Source organism: Callithrix jacchus, chromosome 4 (assembly GCF_049354715.1).
Source record: "Callithrix jacchus isolate 240 chromosome 4, calJac240_pri, whole genome shotgun sequence".
Classification (NCBI taxonomy): Eukaryota; Metazoa; Chordata; class Mammalia; order Primates; family Cebidae; genus Callithrix; species Callithrix jacchus.
Genome location: NC_133505.1, coordinates 63506809 through 63526633, shown reverse-complemented (window position 1 = coordinate 63526633; position 19825 = coordinate 63506809). Strand labels below are relative to the sequence as shown.

The 19825-nt window shown below is 34.9% G+C and overlaps 1 protein-coding gene across 4 annotated transcripts in view; it reads right to left on the bottom strand.

The window, feature by feature from the left end:
- HCRTR2 (hypocretin receptor 2) overlaps positions 1–19825 on the bottom strand; it is a 110253-nt gene that overhangs the window by 34682 nt on the left and 55746 nt on the right. For all 4 annotated transcript variants that reach the window (XM_054254128.2, XM_035295939.3, XM_078370704.1 and 1 more), the window contains exons 2-3: positions 8001–8179; positions 1552–1795 (exon numbers count right to left, since the gene is read on the bottom strand). In XM_054254128.2, the coding sequence (XP_054110103.1) occupies positions 1552–1795; positions 8001–8179 (423 nt within the window). The remainder of the gene's footprint in view (positions 1–1551; positions 1796–8000; positions 8180–19825) is intronic.

The following is a 19825-nucleotide window of genomic DNA, read 5'->3' as shown; positions in this document are numbered from 1 at the left end:
AAATGCAATGTTAAAAAAAAAAAAGTAAATTTTAATAAAAGACGGAGATTTGATATTTGTGGTGATAGATAAAACAAACTGTAAAATATTAGTTATCATAGGTCTTATGACAGTGTGTAAAATAATCCTAGCCTCTCTTAAATATTATCTCGCTGTAGTATGTCTAATTCATCAGTGATTGACTTTTTCCCTTTTGATGTTCTAGTACAAACACCAAGGTAGGAAGTAATAGAAATTCAAAGATTATAATATTTAAGAATATTACCCATAATTAATTTCTGGTGTGCACTGCTTGTTTTGATACATCTTTCTAATAAACAAATTATTTTCTAATGTAAAAATTCCCTAAATATGAGCCATTTTAGTATACTTACACAGAAGAGGTCAGATTGTTTTTTTCAGATTTCATGTGATATATTGAAATTAGTGCATGCTATGCTAAAACGCAGGGTTATTTTATTTTCTGTCATTCTTTCCTGTGCCCAGATTTGTGCTAGCATCAGGTATTGATAGAAGTATTCTCATTGTTACACAAAAATCTTAGACTGATTCTAAGAATTTTGAACGAAAGAAACATAAAGCCTTTAAACCTGATTGTATAAATTTCACATCATACACGTCAGATGAGAAATCAGATTGATTCATATTTACTATAATTGTTTTCGTTTTTTGAGATGAGTTTTGCTCTGTAGCCCAAGTGTGATCTCGGCAGTGTGATCTCGGCTCACTGCAACCTCTGCCTCCCTGGTCCCGATTCAAGCAATTTTCCTGCCTTAGCCTCCAGAGTAGCTGGGATTACAGGCAGGTGCCACCATGCCCAGCTAATTTTTGTATTTTTAGTAGAGATGGGGTTTCACCATGTTGGCCAGGCTGGTCTTGAACTCCTGACCTTGTGATCCACCTGCCTCAGCCTCCCAAAGTGCAGGGATTGTAGGTATGAGCCACCATGCCTGACGCCCGTAATTCTTAAATTGGATAATAATTATCCTAGTAACAAAACTCACCAATTCAATGTATTATGAATAGAGAAAACAAATTTGGATAATTTGACTTAGAGAACCACATACTGACTCTGGTCATATTCTCAGAACCATATGAACCAGGACGTGGTCTTAAAATAAAAAAATCCAGTTATATTTAAAGTCCACTAGGGACCCTGACACTTTAGACAATACAGGTTTGCACCATCTTATAAAACTCAGATCATTTAAGAATACATAATTGGATTTGTATTCCGTATTGCTTTTTGTTTTAAGGAGTTTAAGAAAAACTAAAATAACCAAATCTGAATTGTAGAATAATCTCCTTTCATTTCCTATCTGAAAGATATGACAATGAGAAAACAGTAGATAACATCTCCAAAGGATTCAGACAGGTAGAGTTATTCTGTGAAATTGTTTTGAAATTCAAGTTGGTTTTGATGCTCTTGCAAAACTGTATTCACAAATGTTAATAAGATATACAAGCCTAGCTTTACAATGGCTATGCTAATCCAATTTTCAATTTGCTGCTGTAATATAAATACCAGTATATGCACCATATGGTACTTACCACCCCAGTTCTCTTCACACATTGTAAAGAGGGTGGTTTTATTGGCTAAGCCTGGGAGCAAGGTGCTGCACTCCATGACGAAGGCCTGTGGACTCATTATAATGCAGGATACAACCCAGATGATGACAATGCTGTTACGCGCCCTCTTTGCTGTGCTCTTAAACATCAAAGGGTGGCAGATTGCATACCACCGATCCAAGGCGATACAGCTCAGTGTGAGGACAGACACAGACACCGACACAGTCTAGGGAAAAGAAACATCATAGTAATAGAGAAGCACCAGCTGTTAGAAGAATTACTCTCAATATATTTACTAAACAAGAAAGGTAGTCACAATATATAAGCAAATTCAAAGTTGCCAAAAAAATCCATGCAAGTGCTTTCTACTTAAAAAGAAATCATATCAAAAAGAAAAATGAAATATTAGAAATATACTTTTAAATGTATATTTATTGTTAAACAAAAGAGATATGATGAAAACTTTATAATTTTTGTAAAATTCCAAATGTTTTATAGCATGGCATTTTTTAAATAATGGCTGCAATTATTTTGCCCTGTAACTGATTGGAAGAAACCATACACTCACACAGAAGAAAATAAAACACACATGTTTATTCCAAACTGGAAAAGCCTCACTTATAAAGAATAACGTCTTTCTTTTAAATTATCATATAGAAATTTGATTTAAATTATATTTATTTAATATTTTAAAATTATGAGTAGATTATTTCATATTTTCAAATAATAAGGGCTATTTGTACATTAGTGTATTAGGAAAGTTATGAGTCATGTTAAAAGAGAGCTCTGTATGTGGATCTCCTTACTGCAGTTTGCTCACTGCTAGCCTAGGCAATGTGACTCCAAAAGCTAGGTAGGTTCACCCAGTCAAAAATTTTAAATAATTTTTATAAAATTATAAAAACATTATAAATTTATAAAATTTTTATATAATTAACAATGCCACAAATGATTATTTAACTTGGCACTTTAAGGAAATAACAAAGAAACATGTTTAAAATGCCTATATCCATGTGATTATTTGATGTAATTATGTTTAATGTGCTCTCTTATGCTAGATGAAATATTGATTCTGATATGACTCTCAGAATCTCCCTATAAAAAGACTTTTAATTTCCTTTCCATTTTATTACAGATTGCTATTTATTTTCTTTGCAGCATGTATAGGTAGTAGACTATTCTGCTTAATTTGCTTATTTAGTGTCTGTTTTCTCTATTGGAACAAAGTTGTATAATAGAAGGGACTGCTTTTATTTTTTTTGTTTTCACAACTGTGTCCCCAGTATCTGATACAACATTTGATGTATATTATGCATTTAAGAAATATTTGATTTTCAACTTCTATTTTAATTTCAGGGGTACATGTGCATGTTTGTGACATAGGTAAATGTCTGTTATGGAGGTTTGTTGTACAGATTATTTCATCACCCAGGTATTAAGCCAAGTATTCATTGGTTATGTTTCCTGCTCCTCTCCCTCCTCCCACCCTCTACCCTCTGAAAAGCCCCAGTGTGTGTTGTTTTTCCCTATGTGTCCATGTGTTCTCATCATTTAGTTTCCACTTACAAATGAGAATGTGATTTTTGGTTTTCTGTTCTTGCATTAGTTTGCTAAGGATAACAGCAGCTCCATTCATGTTGCTGCAAAGACTATGACCTCATTCTTTTTTATGGCTGCATAGTATTCCATGGTGTATATGTACCAATTATCTTTATCCAGTCTATCATTGATGGCCAATTAGGATGATTCCATGTCTTTGTTATTGCGAATAGTGCTGCAATGAACTTATACTTGCATGTGTCTTTAAAACAAATATTTGTTAGTCCATTAATAAAGTGGTGAGCCTTAACTGAAGACAGTAGATGTGGTCCAGTCATCTTCCTCTATTTTTCTGTCCTGGTTATATTGATCTCATAATATGTAGAAAGGGTAAATATTTCTGTCTTTTACCTGGAGGCCTTTCTTGTGGATATGTTGATTAAAGGTACAAATGAGTAAAAGAGATCTAAAAGCCAGGGCAACAGTGCAGAAACTCTGTGGGCTAAGTGTCAGGATGATCCACCTATTCTCTCTCTCTCTGCTTAGCTAGCTGCACACTATTGAGTTGCTCACTTTACACCTTTGGGCCGTGTGTGTGTGTGTGTGTGTGTGTGTGTGGTGTGTTGCATGTCTATTTTTGTGTGTGTCTGCTAAATGAACAACAGGATAAGATTCTTACCAACTCTGATTCCTTTGTTTCTCTATGGGAGAGGCCTCAGAGTATAGTTAGATGAAGTCTGCAACCAGGTTTTCTGGGCGAGAATCTCATCTGACCTACTGAGTGTTCTTGGGCAGTTTACTTAACGTCTCTATTCCTCAGTTTTCTCACTTTAAAATGTGGATGATTAATAGTGCCTAACCATGGAATTGTATGGACAGTTAGTTGAGATGTAAAGTGTCTATTCCAGGGCTGGCATGTAAGTGGTGCTTGTTTGCTATTATTTATGATTATCATAATAATGATAATGATTATACTCTTAGTTTTATCTTTCATTCTTGAGCCTGAAATTCTGTATTTTAATTGGAAAAGATTGTGTTTCAGAGAAGAATATTCATAGGAATTACAAGTAAAAAGCCTAATCTTTGCCAAATTCTTGGTGACCAATTTCATTTTAAGTGCAATTTTAAAGGGCTGGACTCCATGAGAATGGACTTAGGTTGATTGTTGACTCTGGGAAATTTCTTGGTGCTACTTTAGAGTTCCTTCAACTCTCTTTCTCAAACTAATCTCGCCTTATTCTCTAGAACCTCCATTCCTTCTTTGCAAATAAGCGAGGCACCTAGGGCCTCTCAATACCATTGCTAACCTAGGAATAGAACTATGGGTGTGTAGATTTGCACAGTCGCTTCTTCATAGCTTCTGGATCATAGATATATTTATCCTCTCTGGCAATTAGAAGTAGAATGTATTCATCAAGGCTTAGTGATTTATAATCTATTCATCTAACCAACATGGATAAACGAGATAGCTGTAGCATGGTTCTAACACAAATGTCATTTCTAGTATTTCCTAATGCCATTGGATAATAATAATCACTTTATACCAGTTTACTTAAAAGACTGGCATCCAGTGCCAATGATGACCCAGGAGCAGTGCCCATTGTCACATAGCAAAGGGGGAATATATTCCAGTGCGATTAACCTAATGGTAGGATGAACCAATCCATTGAATGAACACTTGACAATCAATGAGTTAATATTCATTGCTTGAACTACTCTATTTGCTTGTGTATTTGACACATTAATATACGATTATGTGCAATTTATAAGATTTTCTTGGAAGTGATGTAAAATTGCATTTTATCATAAGCAATTATAACTGAAAGTTTTGTTATTGCTTTTAATCTCTAAGAGTGTACTTCTGGGTATCTTTCCACGTGGATTCTGGTAATAGCTCAAGTCAGTGGAACAGTAAGTCATTCAAGAAATGAATCTAGTGTGGACTCTGAATGTTGAAGTGGAGTGAGAGGGAAATTTCTTCTGCCTTCAGATACTTGGCCTTTGACCTATACTATGGCACCTTTTGCACAGGGTAATGTTTGAGGATTACTTTTAGTAGAGAAGATCACTGTTTCATACTAGCAAATAGATATGTCAAAGAGATCTTAAAGATTCACTTTAAGGAAAAAAGGAAATTTTACCAAATCACAGATTTGGACGGTAAGCACTAATAGAAAGGTTGCAAAGTACGACTGAGAGAAAGGGAGCTTGTCTGACCACCACTGCCCACCTCCCACATCTCACTTGCCTTCTTTTTTTAAATGGCATTTCTGTGTAGAGCTTCTTCTGCAGTTAAAAAAATATACATCTCTGAAAAAGTAACCAATGCTGTTGTCAGTGTTGGAAGAGAAGTGAAATAGATGATAGTTATTCGACAAATAGCCTAATATATGTTAATGGTCTCAGAGTTAGACAATTCTTAAAGATACTAAAGAGTAATTTTAATTATTTAGCTAAGCTTTATGACATTAGTGAGATTTTTAAGTTTTTTGTGCATATGCCACTCATAAATCTAAAGGCTGTACTGTATTTAAAAGAAAAAGAACATATACATTATAGCAAATTAGTAAATGCCCAAATAATATAAAATGCAACCAAATAACCTTAAATGTGGCTGGGCATTATGTAGTATGTTTTCAAATATTCAGTAAGACATAAATGTCATATCAAAATTTAAGTCATTAGTTTCAGAATGTCACAACTAGGGAGAAAAACTGCTCAGATTTAAATTGTATGTTTATTGCCCATTGGAACTTTTCATTGTATTTGGGAAACTTCTATGAAAAATGGGGCAATAAATATGAAGAATTTGGAGATACTAGTTTTATCCATGAACCAAGCTCTTTGTGCATTTACAACTTTCTGCCAAGAAGTAATTTTGGAGGAGTAATGAATAGATCTCTGGATCTAGTCTTTTTCATCATGTGGTTACTCAGTAGTTTTTTTCCTTGCTCTACAGAGAAGAAGGTGAGATAAGGAATTGATTAGATTGGACACTGTGCAGAGGCAGACGGAATCCTTCCAGAGATGATGATGTTACTTGGACTGTAGGAATTGTTAAGTAGTTCTGCTGTGTGAAAAAGGACTGTCAGTGATTTTAAGAGATATCCATGCCCTCCATTACTCAGTGGTACACTTCTTCCATTCTGTCCTCTAGTGCAAATACTCACAGGAAACTCTGAAATGCCCACTCTGCAAAAAGCTATCGCTGTGCATTTGCATGTGACTGCACTTGCCACCGGGTGCTGCACCTCTCTTATCACTTCACTTCCCATCAGAGAATCTCTCATGTTCCCAGTCAATTAAACATGAAATGTTCCCAGTCAATCAAACATTCTGGGCAACCGCAGCTACCCCAAAACTTAAGAGAATCCTCAAGATATTATCCTGGGTATTTATTGAAACCGAGAGTAGTAAAAGGTTTTCTGGAAGTACCACAGAGATAATGAAATAGTAGAATTCTCTGAAATGTATTATTTTCCTAGTGCCTCTATGCAAAATACCACCAGAGCCTTCATTTCTTCTATCCTCATAGAAGAAAAATTAGTAAGAAGTTTTATCCATGTATTATTGTCCTCATGCAAAAAAAAATGTGCTACTGTTCATTTTATAATCCTGTAGTAATTTTTAGCAGGCTGACCCAAACTAACTTTATAATTAAACATACTATATGTATGGAACTTATAACTTCTACAGTATTTCCCACTTGCTATTCTATAAACAATGTTTGACCTTAAACAATTATCCCTTCTTTTTATAAGAAGTAATTGAACTATTGAACTAAATATCTCTTTGCAACATTTTATTCCAAAAGCCTAATCAGTATAATGTCTAGTAATAGGTTATTTGTGTCCCACCTAAATTTTTGTTACTGGAAGCCTATTTTCTGTTTCCTTAAAATATTATAATCACCATCTGAGAGACTGCATACAGTAACAACCGATGGTGCAGGAAGGCTATAGGAAGACAAGTAGACAGTGGTCACCATTTCACTCACTGTCCAATTTCTAAGGGAACTCCATCCTTTAGGATGAATGTGTGAATGTGATCATTATCTTATAAATCTTTTGTTTCAAACACTTTAGAGCTATAATAATAATCAGAACACTAATCTCTGAAACTATTTGTTCTTAATTACTGATAAGGCAATTAAATAGAAAAAGAAGTTATTTTCACTCTTAAAAAAATTTACTAATGATGATTCTGATGCTAATAATTGAGGTTTATTGGGAACATACCATTTTTATAAGATCATCATCTTCCAAAGGGTGATCACTATGCCAAGTTATTTATATTAATAATATAAGTAAATGGTCACAACAACCATATGAGATAGATCTCATTAGAATTATTATCCTTTAAGTGAATCACAACTATTTGGCATGATAGCATACAAGTGGTGAACGTCAGAATGGAGATTCCAATTCTGGTAGTTTAAATTAGAACCTACACTGAAGCCTCTTCATGGCACTGATTTGACCAAGTAGCTCTTAATTTTTCAGTATAAAATAAAATGACTTGCAAAAACAAATATCCTCAATGATTTGGACTGGAAGATCATTAGTTGGTTCAAAAGAAAGATCAATAACTGGGTTGGGGACATGATTAATTGGTTAAATCATTAATTGGTTCAAGTTTCTTCTTTAACAATAGAGAAATTAGGAACCAAAAAAGTAAAATGTTTGTGCAGCATCTAATGATGATTTGGCAGTTTGTTGCTTTATCTTTATCTGGAATTTAACTCGTTTCCCCAAATATTCTCAAGTATTCTTTTCCTTCAGTTTGCCAATGCCTTAGGCAAATATATTTCTCAAATCACTAGTTAATTTACCATAAGGGGCATGGCTATGACTAAACATTTAGTAGCTTCAAAAAATATGAAAAATAATTACCTGTAGATAAGGAATCACTTTGCAAAGGGGCTGTCCAAGAAACCAGGTCTCAGTGATATCCACGACCAGTGTGGCTGGAAGGCAGATGATGGTCACGAGCACATCAGCAAGAGAAAGATTGACTATGAAGTAGTTGGTTACTGTCCTCATGTGGTGGTTCTTCCACACTGCCACACAAACTAATTTGAAAAGAAAAAGGAACAGTCACTCAACAAATAAAATAGGTATTGGTGAGGAAACACTGTCAAGCTAATTAATATTTCTATAAAGTCCACAAATATGTATTCAAAAGGAAAAATAACTGAAGGCTGTGCTGTGTTTTCATTGAATTGGTCAATCTGTGTGAATGCCAAATTCATGCTTAAAATCAGTTCATTCACCTTGCATGACATTTCTCAATAAATCGCAAGACTGTATTTATTTTCGCTTGATTTTGAATTGCAAGTGCCAGAAGTGTTTAAATGGTCTTTAATTCATCTTTCTATTCCCTCAGTACTCAATATGTAGTAGCATCTCAAGAAATGGTTGCAGAGTTGAGATAAATTAGGAGCTAGCAATGTTCCCTGAACTGTAGTGTTTTGTCTTATCCATGATCTTGGCCCATGTCTACTCCTAAATGCTGCATTTGGAACTTTTAACAAATAGTTTTTTATTCATGGTAAGAGTCAACAATTATTCAGCTACTACCACTGCCAAATACTGAGCTAGATGGTTCGTATACCCACATTGTTTAATGCTGACAACAATCTTAAGGGACAATGATATTACCCACATTTTATAAAAGAGGAAGCTGAAGTTGGACATGGTGGTTCACACCTGTAATCCCAGGACTTCGGGAGGCCAAGGTGGGTAGATACAAGGTCAAGAGATCGAGACCATCCTGGCCAACATGGTGAAACCCCTTCTCTACTAAAAAAAAAAAAAAAAAAAAAAAATGCAAAAATTAGCTGGGCATGGTGGTATGTGCCTGCAGTCCCAGCTACTTGGGAGGCTGAGGCAGGAGAATCTCTTGAACCGGGGAGGAGGACGTTGCAGTGAGCTGAGATTGCACCACTGCACTACAGCCTGGTGACAGAAGACAGAGTGAGACTCCCTTTCAAAAAATAGAAAAGGAAGCTGAGAAACAGGAAACTTGTCTGAGGACGTATAAGTTCACAAAATATAAAACTACAGCTATAACTTGGCTATAGCTCCAACACTTGTGGTCTTTTCACCACATGGGTTGCCTTCTTTGGTGAAAATGAGAGTGCTGTAAAAAAGCACATATAAGTTCCAGACACTCAATTTTGTCTCCTTTCTATCACCCTTAGGGCCTCTAAACAACACCCTGCAATCAAACATACTTTTCAATATTTTCATAGCCAGCCTCCCTCATAGCCTTGTAGTATATCCCCAGTGCAAAAGTTGTGCTGTCTCATTCAGTTGCTCTTTGCTGAAGGAACATCCAGTTCCTCCATTCTTTGTCCTAGGTCTGGTGTATATAATAGTTACAAAATCACTGGCTCTGGAATGATACAGGTGTACACACTGACTTCACATGTATTCATGGGTTTGCTTCACTGAAAGTTATTGAATTTGCCTGGGGCATCACAAACGTATCAGGGCTGTCACTCATGCACCCAAATAATGCAGGGATTAGTATCTTTGTATAGTGAATAAATAAAACCTCATTTTGTTAAATTTAAATCAATGAATGAGGATTTCTTTTGATAATTACATAACATTTATTAATAGTTTCATATGCTGGAAGATGTTCTTACTAGTTCCTGAAGCTGAAGTTGATTGTCAGCTACCAACAGACGTCAATTTAACAAAATACCTAAATTTTGGAGGATTTAATTTTGAAAACTTTATATCATCCTCTAACTCTTGCATGGTGATATCCAAAAACTCAGGTGAACCTTAATCAAGGTAACTGCAATCTTTATTGTTTGAAAATGATGCCATTGAGTGATTTATTTTCTATAAACACTTGAAACAGACACAAATACACACACACACACACACACCTACGCACACACCCATATTCATACATGCACAAACCCATCCCAGCAGTTGACAAACACATTATCACAGTTTGTTATGAAAAAATTGGCAAAAATATTATATTTCTGGTACTTGGCCAACAAATTGTCCAAATACTACAATCTCAGATCTAGAAAAATACGCAGGACTTTTAGAAAAAAATGCAATTATTTCTAAATTTTCAACTCTGTATTTTATATATGAGGAATGGTACTGGTGGGAAGACTTAATCCATTATATCTGGACAACATTAGAGAAAGTATATGTTCAGAATCACTTCTTTAGTCATTACTATGTGCTGTGCCTTGTTCTAAGCATTTTAAATTATTAATTAGTGTCATCATAATAACACTATAAAGTGAATATTATTAATATCTATGTTTAACAGGTGGAAAAATAAGGAGAGAGAGGTTAAGGGGCCTACCGAAGAAAAAATTAAGTACTAGAGTAAGTAAAAGTAAAACTAAGTACTAGATCTTGAATTTAAGTCTTACCCATCATACTATGTCACCCATGTATCCTCTTAACTGGAGCAGAAACAAAAAGGAAGCTACCAACCTGTATTTGACAGGGATTTAACATAGGATCATACAAGTTTTTACTTGGAGATTATTCAGTCTAACCTTCCGTCTGATGCATGGATAATCACCTCTGTATCATCTTTCATTCATCCTGCTTGAACATTTATAATACTGGGAAATTTAAAACTTGCTGGAGCCCTTGAATTCATTTTGTGGTGGCTTTAACTACTAGCAAGTTCTTGTTCATGTTCTGTTTTCCCTTCATTTCTACCTACTAGGTCCTAACTATTTATTGAAACTGAATGAATACACTTTACCTATTTATTTACATTGTGCTGGTATTCATTTTCTAGGGCTGCTGTAACAAAGTACCATAAACAATGTACTGTGAGACAATAAGTCTGTATTGTTTTAAAACGGGTGTCTTAAAACAATACAAACATTATCTCACGGTTCTGGAGCTAGAAGTCAGAAATCAAGGTGTCAGCAGGGCTGTCCTGTCTCTGAAAGCCATAGTAGAACTCTTCTTTATTCTCTCCCTATTCTCTTGTGGTTTGCAGGCAATCTTTAGTGCTCTTTGGCCTGCAGTAATATAACTCCAATTTCCGCCTTCAGTGCATGACATTCTACTGTGTTTCTATCTTCACAAGACCATCATCTTATAAGAATCCCAGTCATACTGGATTAAAGGCCCGCCCTACTACAATATGACTTTACCATATCAAATTATATCTGCAATGACCCCATTTCCAAATCTGGTCACATTCTGAGGTAATTAGCTTTAGGACTTAATTGTATCTTTTTGAAGAAACACAATTCAACTCAAAGGCACTCATTCAAGTATTTAAAGACCACAGCTATGCCCACTTCCGTAGCCTCTGTTTCTCCAACTTAAAGATCTTCAGACTCCATCATGTGAAATGTTTGGATTTTTCATCCCCCATCACCCTGGTTATTTTATTCTGAACACACTTCAGATTATCTGTAACTACCATTTTCTATTTATATTATCTATAACTGCCATCATTTCTCTAGGTGCAGTCTACACAGAACAGCAACAAGAAGGATGATTGATTTGATTACTGTCACTCTATCAAGACAGTTTGAGATCTTGTCAGCTTTCTTAACAGCCAAGGCACACTTTTGGGGAAATATATATACATATACATACACACACACACACACACACACACACACACACACACATGCATATATATGAAAATACATACATATAGATAGATAGATAGATAGATAGATAGATAGATAAACATTGGTTCCCTTGTACAGATGCTAGATTATTTGCCTTTCACTCCTAAGAAGAAATAAAAAGAAAAAAAGATATTTATGAAGAAGCTATTGGGACAATTGGATAAATTTGAATTTTGAGTTTGTGTTAGATAATATTACTGTGCCATTTAAAAATATCTTAACTGTTGTGTTCACATTACGTCCATTCAAATATTTGAAGACTGTGGCTTTGTCTGTTTCCCAAGACTTTGCTTCTCTGGGATAAACATCACCAAACCCTTCACATACATCAGTAGGCTTTTGCCTCTCATCACCCTGCTCTCTTTATTGTGACCACATTTCAGATTATCAGTATTACCTGTATTTATTTTATTTATTTTTAGTTTTATAGATATAGGGAATACAAGGGCAGTTTTGTTACATGAGTATGTTTCATAGTGGTGGAGTCTGGCCTTTTAGTGTAATCCTCACTCGAACAGTGTACTCTGTATCCATTAGGTAATTTCTCATCTCTCACCTCCTCCAACTCTTCTGCCTTTCTGAGACACCAATCTCTATGGTTCCACTTCCTATGTCCATGTGTATATAAAATGTAGCTTCCACTTATAAGTGAGAACATGTGATATTTTCTTTCTGTTTCTGAGTTACTTCACCTAAGATAATGGCCTCAATTTCTATCCAGGTTGCTGCAAAAGACATGATATCATGCTTTCTTTTACTGCTGAGAAATACTCCATCATGGAATTAGAAAAAAAAAATCCAAAAATTCATATTGAACAACAAAAAAGTCCAAATAGTCAAATGAATCTTAATCAAAATGAACAAAGCTGGAGGTATCATATGAACTGGCTTCAAATTATACTATAAGGCTATAGTAACCAAAACAGCATGATAATGTTAATAGTATAAAAATAGATATATGGATCAGTAGAATGGAATAGAAATCCCAGAAATAAAGCCACATACCTAGAACCAATTTATCTTTAACAAAGTCAACAAAAATAGACACTGGGGAAAGGACACCTTATTCAATAAATGATGCTGGGAAAACTGGATAAGCTACATGCAGAAAAACAAAACTGGACCCATCTCTTACCAAATACAAATAGCAACTGAAGATGGCTTAAATGTAAAACCTGAAACTCTAAAAACCCTGGAAGAAAACCTAGTGTCTGTCTTTAAATGGACAGACACTACATAAATATCTATGAGTGCACATCCTATAAATTTGTGTTAAACATTTATTTGTTTATTCATTCACCCACTCAACCATGCAACGTTTTAAAAATACAAGGTAAACATCACCTTCTGCTGAGAGCATACTAAATTTATACAACTTAAACTTATCACTGGACTTTATGTTTCTCTTAAGTATAATAACCTTCAATTTTCTCCCATTAATTAGGCTTGAAATCCCCAAAATATCTCTTTGCTTTATTACATTCTTTCCATTCCTATTGCAAATACCTAATATCAGATTGTTGCAACCATTAGCTAGAGTATTGCAGTGACCTCCTAATAGTTTCCCCTGCATTGTGCCTGTCTGAACTCCTATATATTTTACCCATTAATGTCATTAATGGATAAATGTCATAAAATAATAAATATCGTAAAATGTATGAAATCCATTAATGCAGCACAGACAGGCACAATGTCTTATTGTATTAACTCTACCATTTCAGTGACAGCTCTCTTTTCTCCTGGAGAGCACATCATTTTCAGATGGCCAATAGTAACTGAGTGCCAGTTTAATTTTTGCCCTTTATCCCTTATAATGTTTTCTATAAAATGCTTAGAGCACCAGAGTGAGTCTGATATTTCACTATGTATCAAACATATTCCATGCCCAGGCCATCACTCAGGCCATTCCTCTGCCTGGAAATGGCCCATGCTCCATTTCAATATCATTTAACTAATGAATTAGTACCCAAAACTATCCAAAATCAACTGAGCAACCAGCCAAATAAAAAAGTTTCTGCTTCTCAAAATATCTTTTAATTAGCCAAAATTAATTACCTTCTTTGATACCTAATCACATGATGTGCTCTTCATGGTCATAAATTGCATTCTAAAATTATTGTGGATCATTCTGGATTTTTTTTTGTATTTTTTCTTATCTCTCTACTGGCACAAAGGCTCTTTATCATTATAAGCTGGCTTTTCTCTTTCCCTTACTTTGCTAAGTTTCTGCTGACTTTCTCCTAACAAAAATACTGCCTATAATATACTCTGCAGTAACTATGTATGGACTTGATTTGCTCATAAACTTATAGTATGTTGCTACTGTTGGTAGCTATATTTTCCCATGAGCAAATTCTTTAAAAGGAGAGAAAAAGCTCAATGGCTAAACAGGGAATTTACTTTCTTCATTCCTTTGGAGTGAAATCTTAGTGCTCACAGAGAACTTAGCTGCTTGTCAATATTCTCTTAGACATAAAGCAAGCTATGGTTCTCAATCCACCATGTACTATCCTCTGATGAATTCTTGTTAGTCCCAGGATCTGAACTTGATACCACATTTTAAATCAGTTCTGTGATATCCATTATACACCAATATTAAAGTCAATTTGCAGTTAGCCTGTATTTAAAAGCCTGTGTTCTTTAACCAGGACTAAGTAAGTAATAATTGAGCATACAAGGGAGAAAAAAGATAGCAGAAGGCAAGAACGAAGATTCAATGAATTCCTGAATTCCACCTCTAACATAGGCTTTACTGAAATAGTTTTGAAATGCAGAAGTGCCAAGAAGATACAAATTTCTCTTTTCCTTTATCTTTCAGACTATCATTTGTTCTTACCAGATTTCTCTGAAAGAATCGGATGACATATAACTTGTGCACATCCTCTGTAAAACATGGAAAGTGGCTCAAGCTGCAGGAGAAATCTGGAGTCCATGATGCAAAGAAGGATATCTTTATAGAATGTGTTTTCAAAATGATATTCAGATATAGTCTTTTGATTTAAATTATTTTCCTGTTATTTTATGAGATAAAGACTAAAGTGATTTTCAAATGGGAAAATAATACATTATTTCTAAAAAAGGGCTTTGCCATTATTGCACTTATAAGAAACTGGCTTTTGTTTTAGTATTTTGCAGATTATACATTAGCAAATTTACATTCTAAAAGCAATACTTGCACTTAGACAAATGTAAACTAAGGTGATATGCTGGTGCTAAGGCTTGATTAAGAACATGTAAACCACATATGCAAATTGCATCTCTTTTTAAACATATACTTGGGACTTAAAATGTCAACTAATAATTGACTACAATATGTATGATACTGAGATATGATTTGGCATGGGACATAATTAGTGGGTTACCGAATGCCTTCAAAGGATTTGTACTAAATATATCAATTTTATTTTAAGAATTTGCTTATTTATTTAATTTTGGTTATATTAAAATAAGGTAAAAACAAAAGGAACAAGAATTACACGATTCCACTTATATGAGGTACTCAGAGCAATCAAATCAGATAGAAAATAGAATTTTTTTCCCCCCTGGGGGCTAGGAGAAATGGAGAAGGAGACATTATTGTTTCATGGATAGAGAGTTTCAGTTTTAAAAATTTTTTAAGTTCTTGAGATGGATGGTGGTTGTACTTAAGGTAAATATATTTAGTGTCATTGAACTATATACTTAAAACTAATTAAAAGTTGTTGAATTGTATATTATGTATATTTTGCCATAATTAAAAAAAATAGTTGCCTGCTGGGTGCAGTGGCTCACCCCTGTAATCTCAGGGGAGAGGCCTAGTCAGGTGGATCACCTGAGGTCAGGAGTTTGAGATCAGCCTAGCCAACATTGTGAAAACTTGTCTCTACCAAAAACACAAAAATTCGCCGGGCGTGGTGGTCAGCATCTGTCATCCCGTTACTTGGAGGCTGAGGCTTGATCCAATTGCTTGATGCCAGGAGGCAGAGGTTGTGGTTAGCTGAGATCGATCCCACCTCTATACTCGCCTGGATGACAAGAGTGACACTCGGTCTCCAAAAAAAAAAATAATAATAATAATAATAATAATTGTTGCCATGATGAGACAGACTACAAAATGTGAAATAAACTTTGAACCAATAATGATGTTCTTCAAAAACCTTCAATACAGAATAAAAATGAAAATGTTCAGAGATAATCTTAGTGACTCATTTTATAAATATCACATTTTTCAAAAGATTGAAAGAAAACACAATTTTTCCAAAATTAGTTTCAATATACTGATGCCATGTTAAACACAACAGTTGCGATCTTTAGATGAAATGTAAACGATTTGTGAAACAAAAGTATTATTTGTAGTAAGTTGTGATATTTCGGTTTAGATGTTATCTTAACAAAACACTTGATAATTTTTTGGTTGTTTAATTTACATACCTAGGTACCTAAATAAATAACATAATTTCTTGATTATTATTTGTTATATTATAAACATAAAACAATCACATATCACGAAACTTGTCCAAAATTTACTGTAGTTCCATTTTTTGCCACAAAGTGTCAGTGAAAGTCTTTGAAACTGCTTCCATTGTCACTTCCGATTTTTAAGCATTAAATTCCGAGTTTTAAGCATTAAATTCATTGTAATTTTTTTATAATGTAGAACTGAGTATATTTGTTCAAGTTAGATGTTCTAGATAGAAAATAATGTTTAAGAAAGGATAAAATGCCCAACATATTCTAAATTAAACATATAGAACGGAAGGTGAAATAAAACATCTCTAAAGGAAAAAGGAAAAAATGCAACTGAGTACAGAAGGAAAAAAGCCTACATTTAACTCTAATTTTCCAAAAATCAGTGTTGAAACAGGTCATGGAATGGAGGAGAATCATTACAGCATCCAGATTTAAGAAGCTGGTTAGCTGACTATAAGTATTACCTTAAAAAGGTAAAAGAAACTCTCCGCCAAATCCTGAGGCATTTTTTTTTTTTCTCGTTTTTCATTCCATCCCACTGCTATGGCATTGGCCCTTCTTTCCATTGCTAGTTTACCCGCTTCTCTTCCTGGGCCAAAATGCCTTTCTCAATCTCCCATTCTCCACCTATACACCCTGGTAAAGTTGCCTATACATCTCTGTCTCAGAAGAACTACATGCAAACGTGCCGCTTCTTGTTTTACAATGCTGATGGATGGAGGACTGTTAAGAAGTGCATCTGTGTTGTGAAATGTGCCACCTGAAAGGTTATCTAATATGAATACGAAGAATACTTTTAAAACAATTTACCACGTATGCACAAATAGCAATATATCCAATATATCTAAAATGTGTTTCAGTTATTTCCTAAAGAAAATACAAAAGTCTCTAATTAGACAAATATTTTCTCATTGGCACTTCTCACTATGTTAATGTTGACAAAAGTTCTCACAGAGACCAATGGTATATCTGTAGTCGTGATAACGGTTGGGTATAGTGGAGAATAATTAATACATAACATTAATAATTGAAAGGAAATTAGAAAGACAGTATCTTTGCACACACAAATATGCAGGGAGGAAATGCATAGAGGAATGCTATACAACTGAATCCTGTAGATTACTATCTTTAAAAGAATCAAATCCATAAACAAATACTTCATACAGGAAAAATACAGTGAAGAAAGTGGGAAAATAGGCATGACTTATCAGCTGTCTCTGAGTGGCATGATTTCTCCCAGGGAGGGGCTCAACCACAAATTGGCACCAAGCCTTCTGTACAAGAGCTGTCAGAGAACGAAACAGCAGTGTTATTAATAGATCTTCACAGGCCTTTAAGGCTAGCCTGAGGAGATTAGAAAGACGAAAGGTTCCACAGTCCTAGCATCTATAATTCTGTTAATGGTTATACCTGGTAGTTACAGTTTTACTTCAGTGAAATTTGTATTGGAGGAAATGACAACTTTTGGTTATCCATATCTTTTTACTCTTTGTAGATAAATCATTACAGGTCTCTGTTCCCAGTGTGGTGTCTTAGAAATGCATCTGGATTTTCACAGAATATAAGTTCTTCTCAGAACCTCATTGCACCTACTCTAAAATTGACTACATAATTGGAAGTAAATCAGTCCTCAGCAAATGCAAAAGAATGGAAATCATAACAAAGAGTCTCTCAGACTACAGGGCAATCAAATTAGAACTCAGAATTAAGAAACTAACTCAGAATTGCACAACTTCATGGAAACTGAACAACCTGCTCCTGAATGTAGGCTCGATAAACAATGAAATGAAGGAAGAAATAAAGATGTTCTTCAAAACCATTGAGAATGAAGATACAACATACCAGAATCTCTGGGACACATTTAAGGCAGTGTCTACAGGAAAACTTGTAGCAATACATGCCAACCAGAGAAGTGAGGCAAGATCTAAAATCGACACACTATCATCAAAACTGAAGGAGCTAGAAGAGCAAGATTAAAAAAAACTCAAAAGCTAGCAGAAGACAAGAAATAACTAAGATCAGAGCAGAACTGAAGGAGACAGAGACACATAAAACCTTAAAAAAATCAGTAAATCCAAGAGCTGGTTTTTTGAAAAGATCAACAAAATCGACCACTAGCCAGATTAATATAAAAAAATAGGGAGAAGAATCAAATAGATGCAATAAAAAATGAAAAAGAGGACATCACCACCAATTCCACAGAAATACAAACTGCCACAAGAGATTACTACAAACAACTCTATGCACATAAACCAGTAAACCTGGAAGAAATTGATAAATTCTTGGACACTTGTACCCTTCCAAGCCTAAACCTGGAAGAAGTTGAAACCTTGAACAGACCAAAAACAAGGGCTGAAGTTGAGGCTGCAATTAATAGCCTACAAACCAAAAAATGTCCAGGTCCAGATGGGTTCATAGCTGAATTCTACCAGATGTACAAAGAGGAACTGGTACCATTCCATCTGAAACTATTCCAAACAATCCAAAAAAGAGGGAATCCTTCCCAAATCATTTTATGAGACTAATATCATCCTGATGCCAAAACCCAGCAGAGACTCAAGAAAAAATGAAAACTTCAGGCCAATCTCCATGATGAACATAGATGCAAAAATCTTCAATAAAATACTGGCAAACTGACTGCAATAGCATATCAAAAAGCTTATCCATCACTATCAAGTAGGGTTCACCTGGGGATGAAAGCCTGGTTCAAAATAGGCAAGTCTATAAATGTAATCCACCAATAAACAAAACCAGACAAAAACCATGTGATTATCTCAACAGAAGCAGAGAAGGCCTTCAACAAAATCCCACAACCATTTATGCTAGAAACTCTCAATAAACTAGGTAACAAAGGAACGTATCTCAAAATAATAAAAGATATTTATGACAAACCTACAGCCAATATTATAGTAAATGGGCAAAAACTAGAAGCATTCCCTTTGAAATCAGGCACTAGACGAGGACGCCCTCTCTCACCACTCCTATTTCATATAGTATTGGAAGTTGTAGCCAAAGCAATTAGTCAAGAAAAAAAAATAATAAAGGCTATTCAATTAGAAAAGGAGGAAGTCAAAATGTCTTCATTTGCAGATGATATGATCGTATGTTTAAAAGACCCCTTCGTCTCAGCCCAAAATCTCCTTAAGCTGATAAGCAACTTCAGCAAAGTCTCAGGATACAAAATCAATGTGCAGAAATCACAAGCTTTTCTTTCTTTCTTTCTTTTTTTTAATTTCATTTTAGGTTTTGGGGTATATGTGAAGAACATGTAAGATAGTTGCATAGGTACACAAGTGGCAGTGTGATTTGCTGCCTTCCTCCCCTTCATGTACATCTGGCATTTCTCCCCATGTTATCTCTCTCCAACTCCTGCCCTCTACCTCCCCTCCCCTATTCCCCCCAATAGACCCCAGTGTGTAGTGCTCCCCTCCCTGTGTCCATGTGTTCTCATTGTTCATCACCTGCCTATGAGTGAGAATATGCAGTATTACATATTCTGTTCTTGTGTCAGTTTGCTGAGAATGATATTCTCCAGGTTCATCCATGTCCCTACAAAGGACACAAACTCATCATTTTTGATTGCTGCATAATATTCCATGGTGTATATGTGCCACATTTTCC